General features: G+C 39.3%; 1 protein-coding gene across 4 annotated transcripts in view; it reads left to right on the top strand.

The window, feature by feature from the left end:
• Positions 1–15,618, top strand: part of DENND5A (DENN domain containing 5A) — a 75,112-nt gene that overhangs the window by 9,208 nt on the left and 50,286 nt on the right. For 3 of the 4 annotated variants that reach the window (XM_086612697.1, XM_086612696.1, XM_086612695.1), the window contains exons 2-4: positions 12,082–12,153; positions 12,738–12,847; positions 13,570–14,230. In XM_086612697.1, coding sequence (XP_086468823.1) covers positions 12,082–12,153; positions 12,738–12,847; positions 13,570–14,230 — 843 coding nt within the window. The remainder of the gene's footprint in view (positions 1–12,081; positions 12,154–12,737; positions 12,848–13,569; positions 14,231–15,618) is intronic. The other variant, XM_086612698.1, reaches the window with a different exon arrangement.

The raw sequence follows: 15,618 nt of genomic DNA, 5'->3' as shown, positions 1-15,618 counted from the left end.
TTGTGTAATGGAAATGGTGTGTCCCCCCCCGCCCTGCCGTGGCTGAGAACACGCCTGTCATTGTAATTTTGAATGCTGCTTCTGTTGTTCTATTGGAAACAGACCTAAATATCTTTCTGTAAGTCTTTTTGCTGTGGCTAAAGCAGAAAAGTAATTTCGTAAAACAATTCTGTTTTTAAGAACATTTCCTTGAAAATTTCTGCCAGGCAGTCTTGACTGAAATACATTGTGTCCATCTGCTTTCCTGTGTTACATGCAAAGCAGCAAAAAAAAAAAAAAAAAAAGTTTAGGATGCTTTTAAAGATGCAAGCTGAGGACTTTTGGGGTGGAAGCAGGGGTGTTCTTGTTTGTTTTTTAAAAAGCTGCCTTAGATTCTTGATGGTTTCTTCTGCCCTTCCCTGCCCCACCTCTTCCCGCCTTTGTTGAAATGGTACCAGAAAAAATAAAACCAAAAGCTTTTGATTTCCTGACCTTACAGTCACAGAATGCAGATGTCCTCAGCTGTTTTTCTGTGGTGCTTTAAATTCATTGTTGCAGCATTTGAAACTATTCCAGTGTGTGTGTGTGTCAATATGTTTTGTTATCAACTAGATGAGCGCTGATACTTAATTGATGAATGAATATCTATTAATTTCTAAGTTTTCGTTTGCCGTAGAGGGCTTGGAAGAATTTATGCTATCAAAGCAATGGATGGTCAAGAGATTATTTGTATTCAGTGGAGTTTATGCTAAATATCCAGTTAGTGAAATGAACCCTTGTTTTTTATTTCAGTTCACAGTGAGGTTCTTTGTGTTACAGTTCTTGAAACATTACAGTTCTTGAATTCTGGAATGCAAAATAAAATGGGAAAACAACAGGATCTTTTACAGTCAACAGATTAGAGTTTACTTGTTTCTTTGTCCTTCCCACCTTTTTAGAATCATGGAGTTATTTAGGTTGGAAGAGACCTTGAAGGTCATTGGGTACAAGCATTAACACTGCCAAGTCCACCACTAAACCATGTTCCTAAGCACCACATCTACACATCTCTAAAATACCTCCAGGGATGGTGACTCCACCGCTTCCCTGGGCAGCCTGTTCCAATGCTTGACAACCCTTTTGGTGAAGAAATTTTTCCTGATATCCAATCTAAACCTCCCCTGATGCAACTTGAGGCAGTTTCCTCTTGTCCTGTCACTTGGTACTTGGGAGAAGAGACAAAGACCCACTTCGCTTCAGCCTCCTTTCAGGTAGTTGTAGAGAGTGGTAAGGTCTCCCCTGAGCCTCCTTTTCTCCAGACTAAACAACCCCAGCTCCCTCAACCACTCCTCATAAGACTTGTGCTCCAGATCCTTCACCAGCTTCATTGTCCTTCTTTGGACACGCACAGTGTTTTAGTTTTTAGTGACTGCAGCAGGAAGAATTGCATTGTCCTTTGAACATTCATATGTATGTTGTATACTGAAAGGAATTTGTTCTCATGGGACTGGGATAAGGGATTGTTAAAAGCAAGTTTGGGTGTTCCCTAGATGACAAACAGGCCAAGAAAAGAATAGAGCCTTTCAGCACTCTGGTTATTTTCTTCTTCTTCTCTCTACTTCCTCTAAAGAAAGTCCTTAAACTTTTACAAATGAAGGCTGACATCCTCGGTTGCACCTAAAATAGATACTTAAATAGAGGGCAGCACGTCCATAACACGTATTTTCACCTTTGTTTTAGAAAGGCAGACAGTGGAATTCCTTTGCCTTTCAGCTCTTTTGTCAGGGAAAGGGGAACAGTAACTTGCATGAAGAAGTTTTTTAATGAAGTCCCAGATGTGAAAATCATAGATTGTAGATACCAAGTCCAATGGAATGACAGCTGCTAGAGACAGTGGTTGAAGCCCCTGATTCATTAGAGGCAATGAATGAAACCCCTGATTCCAGTTGCTTTTATTGCACCAGTGCTGCAATAAAATGAATGTGATCCTGAAGGTTTTCTCATATGGATAACCTGATCTGCTTTAAAAACTGTTAAAGTGCCAGGTCCAGTAAGAAATTAACTGGTCCAACCACCACTTCAGCTTGCACTATGCCTGATGGTCTTGCAGCGGGAGGAGGGGGAATAAAAGTGAAGGACAGAGGATTTATGTGTTTCAGGATAAAAGGGAAGAATTGTTTTTTTTTGTGTATATCTGAGGGAGAGATTTGCTGGTGAAGGGAGTCCTCTCTAATGAGAAATACGTGCAGTTCTGCTTCAGGAGGAGGAACTGGAAGGAAGGAAACAAGTCATAATCTGAAGGCATTTGTCCATTGATGGAGTGGCTGTTTGCTTACACGTTTGGCAGCTGCAGCTTTTCTTGGGTCATGGTTTTTATTCCAAGAATCCTTGTTTAATGAATTCTTTACTTTTGTCTGCCGAACTTTGGATGTTTATTTCCTCCATTGTAGAGGGTTTGGGTTTTTTTTCAGTTATATATGGTTTAATATTTGCTAAAGAAGGAATCAGACAAACTTACTGTTTTGTTTTTATTAGTATATTATTAGCTCTCTAGCTATGTATTGAAAGAACTTTTCTTTCTGTCCTAGTTTTAGCTGGGACAGTGTTAGCTCTTCTTTTTAACAGCTAGAAGAGCTCCGTGTTTTGGTTTTACTCAGAGGCTCGCTCTGAGAAGAATGCTGATAGCAAGTTGATGTTTGAGACTCCAAGGACTTTTCAGTGTGCCGGAGTGCAGAAGCACGGCGGGATAAGGGGGAGCATAGCTGGGACAAGGGGGACACGATTCCCCTTGTGATTTGTGGTGGAACTTAAGATTGAGGGCCAAACTGGCCAATTAGTATTCCATATCACGCAGCGTCGTGCCCAGTATAAAAGTGAGGGTCAGCCGGAAAGAAGGGCTTTTGCGCTTTGGCTCTTTCGCCGCTTTTGCTCTATTGCTTTTTTTTTTTTCCTCTTTCTTCCAGTACTCCCACTCTCGGAGTACTGTCTCTCTCTTCCCCTCTCTATTTGGGGGCCTCGCGTTCGTCTGGGATTGCAGCTTCGGGACGAGATGGGCTTCGCATACGAGGGGGTGGTGAGCATCTACCCTGTGTATTAGATCATCTGTATTAAATTGTTCTTATCTCAACCCATGGTTTCCCGTTTTCTCCTTTAATTCTCTCCCTCATTCCTGGGGGTGGGAGAGGGGGAGTGACTGGCTGTGTGGGGGGAGGTCAGCCTAACCCACGACACCTTCATATTAGAAAATGAGGTTCTGAGAAATCAGAAAGATATTGCTTTCCAGAAGGCTAGGTCTGGGGATTTTTTTTTTTCCTTGTCTGTTTTTTAAGGACCAGAATGAATCAACATTTCACATCTAGTATGGTACAGGCCATATAATTTAATTACTTGTTTAATTATCACAATTTTGCTCTTAAGTCTTGGAAATAGAATATTTGACTGTTTCCATTGGCAAGTGGAAATATGGCAAGTAATTTTTAACAGACTTCTTTTGCCTTTGATTTTAAGATATTGATTCTTGGCTTTACTGTCTTTCCATGGCTACATGTATCTTAAGCACCTGTATTTGCTTTTACACAGTAACCAGAATCTATTAGACCAGAAACTATTGGATCTCTGTCAGTTTGACTAATCAAGAAGTCCTCAAACCTCTCATTGTACAAACTACTTCTTCCCTCCAGTGCCTCCTCCCCCCACATAACTATTTTTATTTAGACTTGGACCATGATCTTAGAGCTGGAGTAATTTTATGTTCAGTAAACATAATTATTTACTGTAATATCTACAGCCTTATTGTGTGTACTGAGAACGATTGTTGGCTGAACTGGGACGACGCCTGCTGTTTATGACATTAGCTCCTGGTTTTAGATTAACTTAATTCTAAATATGTTGTGGACTGCTGCCATTCTTGTGTCTTTGGAAACACTTCAGACTCTTTTTTCCAATGTGTTAGGCCCTTTGACAGGCATATTATTGCAGTTGCTCTGTTTTCACTCAAAACCCAAGAATGAGAAAGTTTGTTTTTAAAATGCCCTATGATGTCCATCTTTACATAAGTATGGCTTTGTGCTCTATTGTATTTTTTTAACTGAAAGCAGGATAGAATTAGACTGTTCTCTAGATAGTGTTTCTAATTCATGCACTGTTCAAATCTCCTTCGTGACTGACTTTTGACTTGCAGCCCACACTCTGGAAAACCTCTACTCTTTGACTGTCATGGCCAGCGCAGTCTCAAACCCCCACCCTCCACAAGTTGGGATGATTCCCACCATTGCAAGATTCTTTGAACTGTGGTGTAGAAAGTGTGGAGGTAAAGGGTATAGTTATAGGGTTCTGTAAGGTCTTCTGAATCCTAAGTTCAGTTTCTCCAGCATGCTGCATAGTACAGGAAGGCTGCCCTAAGCGTATGGCTCATAGTTTCTGTTGCTGGTACAGACTCTTATTGTTTCGTGTTCATTTGTTTAATTACAGCAATATGACTGTTTCAGGTTGAAGCTGGTTTATATTTACTTTATTAAGACATTCATTTTAGTGGCAGCAGGAATTGCATATACAGCCTCTAAAGACTCCTATAAGAGTGTCCTTATGTGGAAAATATGAAGTTAATCTTTGCTTGCCATCTAATATTTTGTATTTGAAGATGTCATGTATACGATAAAAGTACACCAAGACTGAAGGAATTGAATGAATAACGGGCTGTATCACAAAAATTTAAAGAAAGAAGCTGCTTGACAGGGTGAAAGCAACGAACCACTTAATCAGAATTACCAGAGCTTTCTGGATGTCTTTGTTTTGTAATTATTTTGAACAGATCATCGGACTCGAACAAACGAAGGTGGCAGTATTAACAATTATTTAAAATCAGTGTTGGGCAACCATTCAGTTCTTTCATCAGACACTTTTTCTGGTAAATAGAGTAGCTTCTTCTGACTTGCTTCTTTTTATTGTTAGACGGAAAATTGAGCTAGGCTTTACCTCTGAAGTAGCGCCTCAAAGACTTTTTTTCTAGCTAGTACACAGGGAGAAGTTCCTGTACACTCTTAGTCTTGCATAATTTTTAGAGTTGCAGCACTGCAGTCACTTTCTACTAAAATCAAATAGTGAATTGACAGCATATACAGAAGGCTGTGATTCAATTTTAAAAAGTTCTGTTTGGAAAGTGTCCCTGGCATTTTTTTGCATCAAGTTTGCCCTTTTGAATTAATGACAACTTAAACCACGCGGTACTATTCTGTACTAGATAGAACTTTATTACAGGAGTGGAAACTTCGTGGCAGGGTGTGGGTTACAAAGAAGAATGATTGATTGATATATTGAAGAGGAAAAAAAAAATCTAGGGTTAAAAGCATATTTATAAAGAAACAAACTACTCAGCAGGGAAAACTGAATTGTTATAATCATGTGACAGTTTTCTTGGGAATTTGAATTAGAAGTTTGCAGCCAATCCATCTGGATATGTGTTGCTATAAGCTACCTGAGAAGATGTATGTGATTGGCAGGCATAGCTTGAATTTACAGTGTATATGTTAAGAGGTTTCAGTACAGGTCTAGCTTATTTCATGACCACACTTGAAGGTTTGACAGGAAATGTTACTATTTAGCATGGTTACATACACCTAATAATAGCGATAGCAACCATCAGTTGCACTCCTCCAATGCTTTAGTCTGCAAACAGATCTTTGCAAACGGTATAGTCAAAAAACAGAAAGGTTTAAGTCTAAATTTCCAGCATGTTAAAACATCTTGTCGTCTTGTTTTGTTGAGAATTCAAGATTTCATCTTTTTCACTTACAGTAAATTCACTTCTCAGTTGAAACTTGTAATTGTTTATATATTGAGGGGAGGACATAAGTAATTGAAACTGCAAGTTGTACAACCCAACCATTTTCTTATTACTGTGTTGGGAAGACTTCCCCCTTCCCCTCTTGTCTTTTCTTTTCCTGAAGAGGAATATGGAAGGCAGTGAATCAGATTTATTTTTTTTTTTCCCTCTGGATAAATCAGGAAAGAGCTAAAATTAGACCTTCAGAATTCACTGGTTTTATTCCCCTTCAGAGCTGAGGAGAGCTTGATATATAACATTTTGCAGGTTACTGAATTGAAGACTTGTTTTACTTCGTTCTGATTTCTGTATTTTTTCTTTTTTTTTCTTTCTGTATAATCTTTTAGAAAAGTGGTATCTGTAGGTATGGATAGTTTCGTGCAGGTACTTCCAAAGCACAGGTTGGAAACTCCGTGTAGTATCTCTGGATTTGTAAGTCTTAATTTTCATCAGACTGAGACACAGACACACCTGTCTTCTGCTCACAGGCTGAGCAGCAAGAAAAGTAATACGGGTAAGAGCAGGGAGGAGCATGAAAACGAGAGCCGAAGAGGTTTCCTGCACACGCTACAAATCCGCATTGTGGTATGGCTTACGTTCAGCGTTAGGTGACTCGGTAAGGTATCACTGCTCCATAAAACGAGGTGTAGTTGTTAGTTCAAACGTAGGATACTTGGAGAGTACGCACTGGCTTCCCTTCTGATAAGCAAGCTGGCTCTAAGAACTTCAGTCTTTTATGTGTGTCTTTTTAAATTACGTGGTAACAAATAAGGCGAGAGCAAGGACTGTAACGAGGCCGACTGCCTACATAGTGTGACAGTGGGAATACCTTGTTTTTGCCACGGTTCAGGTGGATAAAATCTTTTTATGTCACTGATTGCTGTAGCATCTTTGCTCTTTTTCCACCCTGTGGTGGAGTCTTAGGGGGTTGATGAAGTGTGAAAGAAGAGAGAGGAAGGAGAGGGCATTACCAAAGCCAGATGGTGGTTGCTGGCATTGAAAAATCTATTACCCATCGTGGCAGGAGCCAGCGGGTGGGCGAGCTGGGCCTCGGGAGCCGGGCGGCTTCAGGAGCCCTCAGTTACCCATGCAGGTTGTTAAAGTTACGCTACGGTCCCGTGCTTTCTTCAGTGCACCAGTTGAAGAACCTCCGTGAGAGTGGTTTACCCTTTGTCTCCCTCCTGTTTTGGAGAATCACTAACTAAGCTGTTTGTGTGGACATGGGCTAAATCTTTGTTAACCCCTTCTTCATTCTCTATTTATTTATGTTTAATCTAAATCGTTTCACTGATGCTACTTTGAGTGGGATGCCGCAGACAGTGTTTTTTCCAATTAAAAAGAAATTCTGAGATTCTCTGCTTCACTGGGTGCAGCACCAAGTCTCATTCTAAACTGATATTTGTGGATTTGTACAGTGCCTAGTGAAATGGTGTTTCTTTATGCTTTTATGATATTTTTTACATTACAAAATACAATGGGGTGGTTATTGTTTTGAAGTTTAGATGTTGAGAAGCACATTAGCCTTGAAGTTCCTGAAGTATTCCTGGGCCTTTTTCCTTTTCCTGGAATTTTTTATGTTTAGAATCATAGAATCATAGAATGGTTAGGGTTGGAAGGGACCTTAAAGATCATCTAGTTCCAACCCCCCTGCCATGGGCAGGGAAACCCTCCACTACACCAGGTTGCCCAAAGCCTCGTCCAGCCTGGCCTTGAACACTGCCAGGGATGGGGCATCCACAACTTCTCTGGGCAACCTGTTCCAGTGCCTCACCACTCTGAGTGAAAAATTTCTTTCTTATATCTAACCTAAATCTGCCCTCTTTCAGTTTAAATCCATTGCCCCTTGTCCTATCACTACAGGCCCTTGTAAAAAGTCCCTCTCCAGCTTTCCTGTAGGCCCCCTTTAGGTACTGGAAAGCTGCTATAAGATCACCCCGGAGCCTTGTCTTCTCCAGGCTGAACAGCCCCAACTCTCTCAGCCTGTCTTCATAGCAGAGGTGCTCCAGCCCTCTGATCATCTTCGTGGCCCTCCTCTGGACTCGTTCCAGTAACTCTATGTCCTTTTTATGTTTGGGACTCCAGAGCTGAACACAGTATTCCAGGTGGGGTCTCAACAAGAGCTGAGTAGAGGGACAGAATCACTTCCCTCGACCTGCTGGCCGCGCTCCTTTTGATACAGCCCAGGATACGGTTGGCTTTCTGGGCTGCCAGCGCACATTGCCGGCTCATGTTGAGCTTCTCATCCACCAGCACTCCCAAGTCCTTTTCCTCAGGGCTGCTCTCAATCCATTCTCTGCCTAGCCTGTACTTGTGCATGGGATTGCCCCGACCCGCGTGCAGGACCTTGCACTTGGCCTTGTTGAACTTCATGAGGTTCTCACAGGCCCATCTCTCCAGCCTGTCAAGGTCCGTCTGGATGGCATCCCTTCCCTCCAGCGTGTCCACAACACCACACGACTTGCTGTCATCTGCAAACTTGCTGAGGGTGCACTCGATCCCATTGTCCATGTCTCCAGCAAAGATGTTAAATAGCACTGGTCCCTGTACCGACTCTTGAGGAACACCACTCGTCACTGGCCTCTACTTGGACATTGAACCGTTGACCACAACCCTTTGAGTGCGACCATCCAGCCAATTCCTTATCCACCGAGTGGTCCATCCATCAAAACCACATCTTTCCAGTTTAGAAATGAGGATGTCATGTGGGACAGTATCAAATGCTTTGGATAAGTCCAGGTAGACAATGTCAGTTGCTCTTCCCCTATCCATCAATGCCGTAACCTCATCATAGAAGGCCACCAAATTAGTCAGGCAGGATTTGCCCTTAGTGAAGCCATGTTGGCTATCACCAATCACCTCCTTGTTTTCTATGTGCCTTAGCATAGAAATCCATAGTTTATGGATTTTATATGCCACATGACAGTTGCTGACAAATAATCTTGTAGTTGTAGCTATGTGATTACTGTTTCTGCTTTAAATTTGAAGTAGTTGCAAGTTTGTAGTCTATGGGGCAGTTTGCATCTTCATCTTTCTAGAGCTCTTCCTATGCTGTGACAAACAGCTGAGTCTAAGGTGTGTGTAAGGATCATCAGCAGGCAATTCTGTGTTCCATTGAAAAAAAAAAATCCCTTTTACATGGAAATTGCACAAAAGAAAGAAATCATTTACAGAGCAATCATGTTTGAAGACGTCTTTATTGTAACTGAATCAATAAGGAAAGTACTTTCTAGCCATCACTTCTGCTAGAGGAGAGGAACCTTGTGAAAAGCATGATCTGATGATAGCAGTCCTTTGATAGTCGTTAAGTATGGGAACTTGTACTCACTCTGAAACTTGTGGGATACATCATATTTTTATCAGTTTAGCTTCCCTTACGTCTTCATTTTCTCAGTTTCAGAATAAAGCTTTGTGCGTTTTTGCTGATGGGTTTGTCTCCTGCATTTCTTAAGTCTGCTCTTGTCTTCAGTGTTTTTATCAAAAACATTTCAATTAGTACTGAATTAATCAGATGTGTAATTCACACAAAGGCAGTTCTTGAAACGATGAGTTATTTTTGCCTGCTAGGGATGTGCTGCAATTGGTATTTTGCTGGAGCAGGTTGTTTGTGTTTGAGGATTCTAACTGATCATATATTTAGAAATTTAGGGTTAATTGCTTTTTGACTCTGGATAGAAGCAAAATACTGTTTGTGGATTTTTTTTTTTTTAATTTTTTTTTTCCTGTCTGTTGCTGGATATCTAGTGACAACCAGTAGCTGCTTAGTGACAGAAGTGTAGGGGGAGCCTGGGTGATGAGCTTGCCGGTGCTCAGGTTCTCATTGGTTTAAAGGCAAGAAAACAGGGTGGCCAATGTCCTAGAGTTGCACAGATCACCTTTCTGTTCCTGGGTCGAACTTTCCAGATGTTGTTAGTGAGCTGTCACTTGAGATTCCCTGCCCTGGCAGTATCTTTGGAAGTCAGCATTGCCCAACCTGAAGGTCCAGTGGTTTGCTGTATTGCAAGCATGAAGGCTCTTACAAAAAGAGATAGCTAAAGGTAGAAGACTCTGCTCCCGTGAGGGAGAAAATGAGCATCACACTGTGTGGAAGTCAACACAACAAATGCGATATCAGAGCAGGGTGGCTCTAAGAAAGAAGTGTAATATGGAGACACTGGCAAGAGCAGTGTCTGTTCCACATCTGAATTGTTTGATGATTTGCAGGAAGGCATGTAAGCGTCGCCTTACGGTTCTGTCTGAATCGGGGCTCAGTGGGTTTCCAGAAATCAATTTCAGTACCTTCATTAAATTATAGACAAACTTCAGGCCTAAAAAATTTAAGTATGTGTTGGAGAGAACGTCTCTTGGGATGAGATGGGGCAAGGCTTCTTAAAAGATGTAATTCTATTTGGTGGTTTGTTTTGTTTGTTTGTTTGTTTTAATCAGAAGGGAAGAGCAGCATCATGTATTTTGCAATATTAATAATCTTAATGAAAAGGTCTTCAAGTCACAGATTATTTTTTTTCTATTTCCAAAACATGTGTGACCTTACACATAGGTAAACTGAGTGATTGTGGTGTGTCGTTTCCAGGTTTAGGAGAAAATTTGGCCTTCAGATATTTTCTCGCTTATATGTATGTGGAAGAAAAAAAAAACCCCAAGAATAAAACAGCTTAGTAAATGTCTGAGGTTCTTCCTCAATTACCTAAAAGTTGACATTACATCATCTGCACAGATGTAAATATAGAAAATAGTAGGTGTGTTAAATCTCCTGACTTATTTTTAAAACCTCCTTTACAGAGGACTCTCTTACTTCAGTGTATGTTTGCGTCAGTAGAGATGTGGCATTATGTCCATTTTTCTTTCTGAGAGATTAGAAGTTTCTTTAAATGCTTATTTTAATCTTTTAAGATTGTTTTTAGCTCCTGCGGAAATGCTGTTATGTTTTCTGTCATTGACTCTGCTCTTTCCCAAGATGGTTATATTTCAGTGACGATGTGTTCTGTTTTTTTCCTAATTATCCCTCTCTCTCCATACGTTTCAGATTTTCCCAAATATGCATTTTTTTCCTCTCTGAACAATGATATTATTGAACAAAATAATAAATAATGTAGCTGAGTGGTTTTGTATGCACATCAGCTGAGCTGTTGATTTTTCAGACAAACAGGAAAAACAATCCCACCTTTAATTTCAGTGCTAGAAACCAGGGAATTAGCAAAATAGATGTGAATATTTTAGGTGTTTTGAAACCTGTCCTATGTCCTGATTCAGGGTAAGTTCCCTGTGCAAGGTAATATTTAAAACTTAGTTTAAACAAAATCCAGAGTTACATGACTTCTCAACTGTCAAAGGACTTCTTAAGCATTCCATGGAAACAAGGTTTTGTTCAGTGTAATGTGTGTGTTAGGTTCTTTATTGTCTGTAGGCAGTCTCACAACTATCTCTGTGTATAGCTACTTTGTGGAAATAAGTGCTTGTGCAAAATAAAGATTGTAAATTGGCATAGAAATTGAGCTTTAAATATTACTGTAAAGTCCAGAATAAACCCAGCCAATTCTGAAATAAATTTCTATTGCTATATAATTGCTGCATGTAAGAAGACAAGTGCGTTGAAGTGTGTTTTCTTTTGCAGGTGTTGCTAAAATACTTCTGTTTATTAAAGCACATGATTTCATGCAATTGTGCCTGATTGTTAGTGCAGCTGTCAACAGCTGCATGCTCATTTAGCTAATTGCATTCTAGTAAGATAGCTAAGCTTATTTTAAGATATGCAGTTTGGGCTTTTTTTTTTTTTTTTAAAGCAACTACACCCATTCAGAATATTTACTGGAGAAAGTTCTATGCTACCACAATGAACAATCATTGCTCTGGAGGAAATTTGAGAGCTTTATAAAAAAGACTATCAGCCAGTCTGGTGTATGGAAAGCATCTGTGAAAAGTTGGACCAGTGCCATTTAAATTCATATCATTCTAAAGGCCTTGAAATGGTGTTGTCCTTAGGGTTAGTTTCATCATCTGCTCTTAGGAAGTATTTTATAATTTAACATTTAAAACTTTCATTTAACAAGCAACTAATTCCAATTGCTGCATCTACAGGAACTATGAGCTTGTGTTACAAACTGATCTTCTTCAAGAAATAAGTACCTGAAATGAGAAATTTGTAAAAAGTTGTATATTTGTAAAAAGCATATTAGGAGATTAGACTATTATGCATGCCTAATTCTGTATAGAATACTTGTATGTTTTTTACTGGTATGTGTTAGCTACGTAATTACAGTCGACAGTATGAAATTTATAATGCAGTGTTGTTTTTATTTGTTATATAGCTTTATGCCAGTATATACAGGCCTCTAAAACCCGAGATGGTGCCAGCCGTTTCATTTCAAGTGCAACAGAAGGTAAAGGAAAAAGTGCGGGGAAAAAAAAAAAGCACAATTTTTTGTTCATCTGATACCCTAGTCTTCATGGGCATTTGTGGTTCTTGATCTTTTAACCTTCTAGACTCTCTTCACAGCTAACTTCTTGTAATAGATGGTGGATACTCTTTTTTCTAAGTCTTGAAGAAGAAATTAAATGATGCTACTTGTATGTCTATCTTAAACCTGCATCTTGTCTATTTGTTCTTTTCTTCAGTAACAAAATTTCACTGAAGCTGAAGCTTTAGCTGTGCTTTAACAAGAATCTGAAATATCTGAATAGTGGCTTAGAGCATTGCTGTCGTGACCACAATCTCACGATAGTCATGCTTAAGGAAACGCATGGATAGTTAATGACGTAGAAATGTTACAGTGCTAATCCTTGCTAATATCTGCAGTCTGATTATATGCTAACTAACTGTCTTGCATTTTCTGTTTCTCTTAAAAGGAGTGCGTGCTTAAGTCACTTATCCTCACATCTACCTGCTGATGTCCTGCTTTTTGGCCTTGTTTGAGCTTAAAAAGAGAATGAAATAATTACTTCTGTATTTTTCTTTCACCTGCAGGGGAAAACTTTGAACAGACTCCGTTAAGACGCACATTTAAATCCAAAGTTCTTGCTCGCTATCCTGAGAATGTTGAATGGAACCCTTTTGACCAGGATGCAGTGGGAATGGTCAGTATCACTTAATGGCTTTTGTTTTTAAGACAAAACCTACCTTAACAATTGAAGGCATTGATCTGTGTTTTCTTTGACTAAAATAGTGTGAAATCTGTTGTAGATTGGAAATAATAATGAATATCTCTAAATTGTGCAGGCTCAAAAGGCGTTTTCATTTAATCGGGATTTTTTTTAAAGGAAATTATGTTAAAACATGTGAGTGATAAGTCCCTAGGAGACTTTTTTTCCTTTCTTCTTTTACAACTTTTTTATTACATTCTAGAGAATTGGTAGAGAAATAAATTAGCCTGCAATTAATGAGTCTTCTTCGTGCATAATTTTTCTATTTAATGAAATGCGACGTGATTTCCTAATTTAAATAAAATATAGTATTTTTCTTTGCCACTTTTCTGGTTTTGGTGACCAAAATACTTCCCTTTGTCTGAGTTTGAATTCTGTTATTTTATTCCTATTGAGGTTGATGACAAAATAGTTACGAGTTTCAACAGAAACTATGTACAGCCCTTTTAATATGTTCCTTTTAATATGTTTTTCCGATTTAGATGCATATTGCTGTATTGTACAGAGATGTAACACTTAATAGAATTTCAAGTGAAATGCGATGTCAGTCTGTGGATTCTAAATCCCATTTTCACCAATGTTTCTGGAGGCAGGGGGAGAGAAAAATGTGGTTTAAATGTTATTATCTCCCTTCCCCCCCCTTTTTTTTTTTATAGCTGTGTATGCCTAAAGGGCTTGCTTTCAAGACACAAGCAGATTCCAGAGAACCTCAGTTCCACTCTTTTATTATTACTCGTGAAGATGGCTCACGGACATTTGGATTTTCTCTCACGTTTTTTGAGGAAGTTACTAGCAAACAGATCTGCAGTGCAATGCAGACATTGTATCATATGCACAATGCCGAATACGACATTCTTCATACTCCACCCACAGATGACAAAGATAGCTGCAGCAGCACTGGAGACTGCAATGGCACTTCTGTTTCAAAGCTACAGCGTTTTAACTCCTATGACATCAGCAGAGACACGCTCTATGTCTCAAAGTGCATTTGTCTGATTACTCCGATGTCTTTCATGAAAGCTTGTAAGAAAGTACTGGAACAACTTCACCAAGCAGTGACTTCACCTCAGCCGCCACCTCTACCTTTAGAAAGCTACATCTACAATATTCTCTATGAGGTTCCTCTTCCTCCAGCAGGAAGGTCATTAAAATTTTCAGGTGTTTATGGACCAATTATCTGCCAGAGGCCAAGCACCAGTGAACTACCGCTATTTGATTTTCCGGTTAAAGAAGTTTTTGAATTGCTTGGAGTAGAAAATGTGGTTCAACTCTTTACCTGTGCCCTCTTGGAATTTCAGATACTGCTTTATTCACAGCGTGAGTACTTGGTTTTTGTCTTCTTATCTTGTAGTTATACTGGCACAAGGTCTTTTCATTTCCTGAATCTTAAAAAACACACCAAGAATAGCTGCATTAAAGTGGCATTAGCATGCTAATGCAGGCAGGCAGATCTGTGTGCAGGTTTTAATGCAAAGAACAGAACTGGAGTTGCAAAGAGAGCGTTGCATTCATTGTCTCCTGTTTTTAGACACCTAAACTTAAAACTTTGGGCTTTCACATAATCGCCTGTGTTCATGGACTGACTGTCCCCTTTATTGCTGTCTCTGGCAATGTGGTGTTGGATAGAGTGGTATGCCTTCTCCCATGTTCCTCTCCAACTGCTTAGCGGAATTCCCTCCTATCTCTGCCAAACCATCAATTTTGAGAACTTACATAGTTAATTATCTATGGTTTTGAAGAATAATTAATGATGCAAATGTAATTTTCTCTTTGAGTACACAAAGACACGTTTCAGTTGTTAGCTTTGAAATAAAATGACCTGAAAAAAGTTTTATTTGACTCAATTTAAATCTCAAATCTCTATTAAGGCCTTGAAACAGTTATTGCTGAACTCACGTAGCTAAAGCTTGCTTTGAAGAGAGTAGGCAGCAACTAAGCTGAAATAGCATCTGATTATTAATTAATAAGTAATGTGGTAGTGGTATCAATTTTCTGTGTTGAAATTGGTGAATACTGGGCTTCTTACTCTGCATTCTGTTACTGTAACGCAGAGTATGTGGAGTTATGCCAAAAGATAATTTTCTACACTTTTTTTATCCCAGGCTGGCTAACGTTAGTCCAGACCCACCCATCTACAATGGTGTGGTTTAAAGTGATGGATTGCATTTTGAGCAGTGTGTTATAGTAATGGTAAAGACGCCTAGAAGACCCCAAGACAAATCCGGGGATAGTCCATGGTGTAACTGAAATCTGTTTTCGGTATTTTCTTTCATTAAGCTGTCACTGAAATATGTAGGCTATAAATGGTAACTATTTATAAAATACAACCTGAAGTTATTAGCAATATTCTCCAAGCATGAAATACAGATGTTTGTGTGTTGAGACGTGTGCGTAGTCTAAAGCCAGAGATGGATTTTGTGTGTATAGTCAAGATGGTTAAAAGTGTATAATGGCAGCAGGGCGTTATGTCACAATTGTTGCATTGTATAAACACTAGTAACTATCAGACGAAAACTATGTAGTAGTTTAAACCCAGTCAGGAAACCTTATTGTACTCGATAGTGGTTACTCTCTTGAATTTAAAGAGCAAATTGCTTATTACTCATAGAAAATCTAGAAATACTTGCCTAGCAGACACATTTCTTATGTAGTTTTTCCGGAAATGGATTAGGCATTTATATGTTTGGGATTTAGGGAGAGTTTGT

The sequence above is a fragment of the Tauraco erythrolophus genome, chromosome 6 (genome assembly GCF_009769465.1).
Source record: "Tauraco erythrolophus isolate bTauEry1 chromosome 6, bTauEry1.pri, whole genome shotgun sequence".
NCBI lineage: Eukaryota > Metazoa > Chordata > Aves > Musophagiformes > Musophagidae > Tauraco > Tauraco erythrolophus.
The sequence above is the reverse complement of the archived record's forward strand: the minus strand, read 5'-3'. Positions and strand labels throughout refer to the sequence as shown.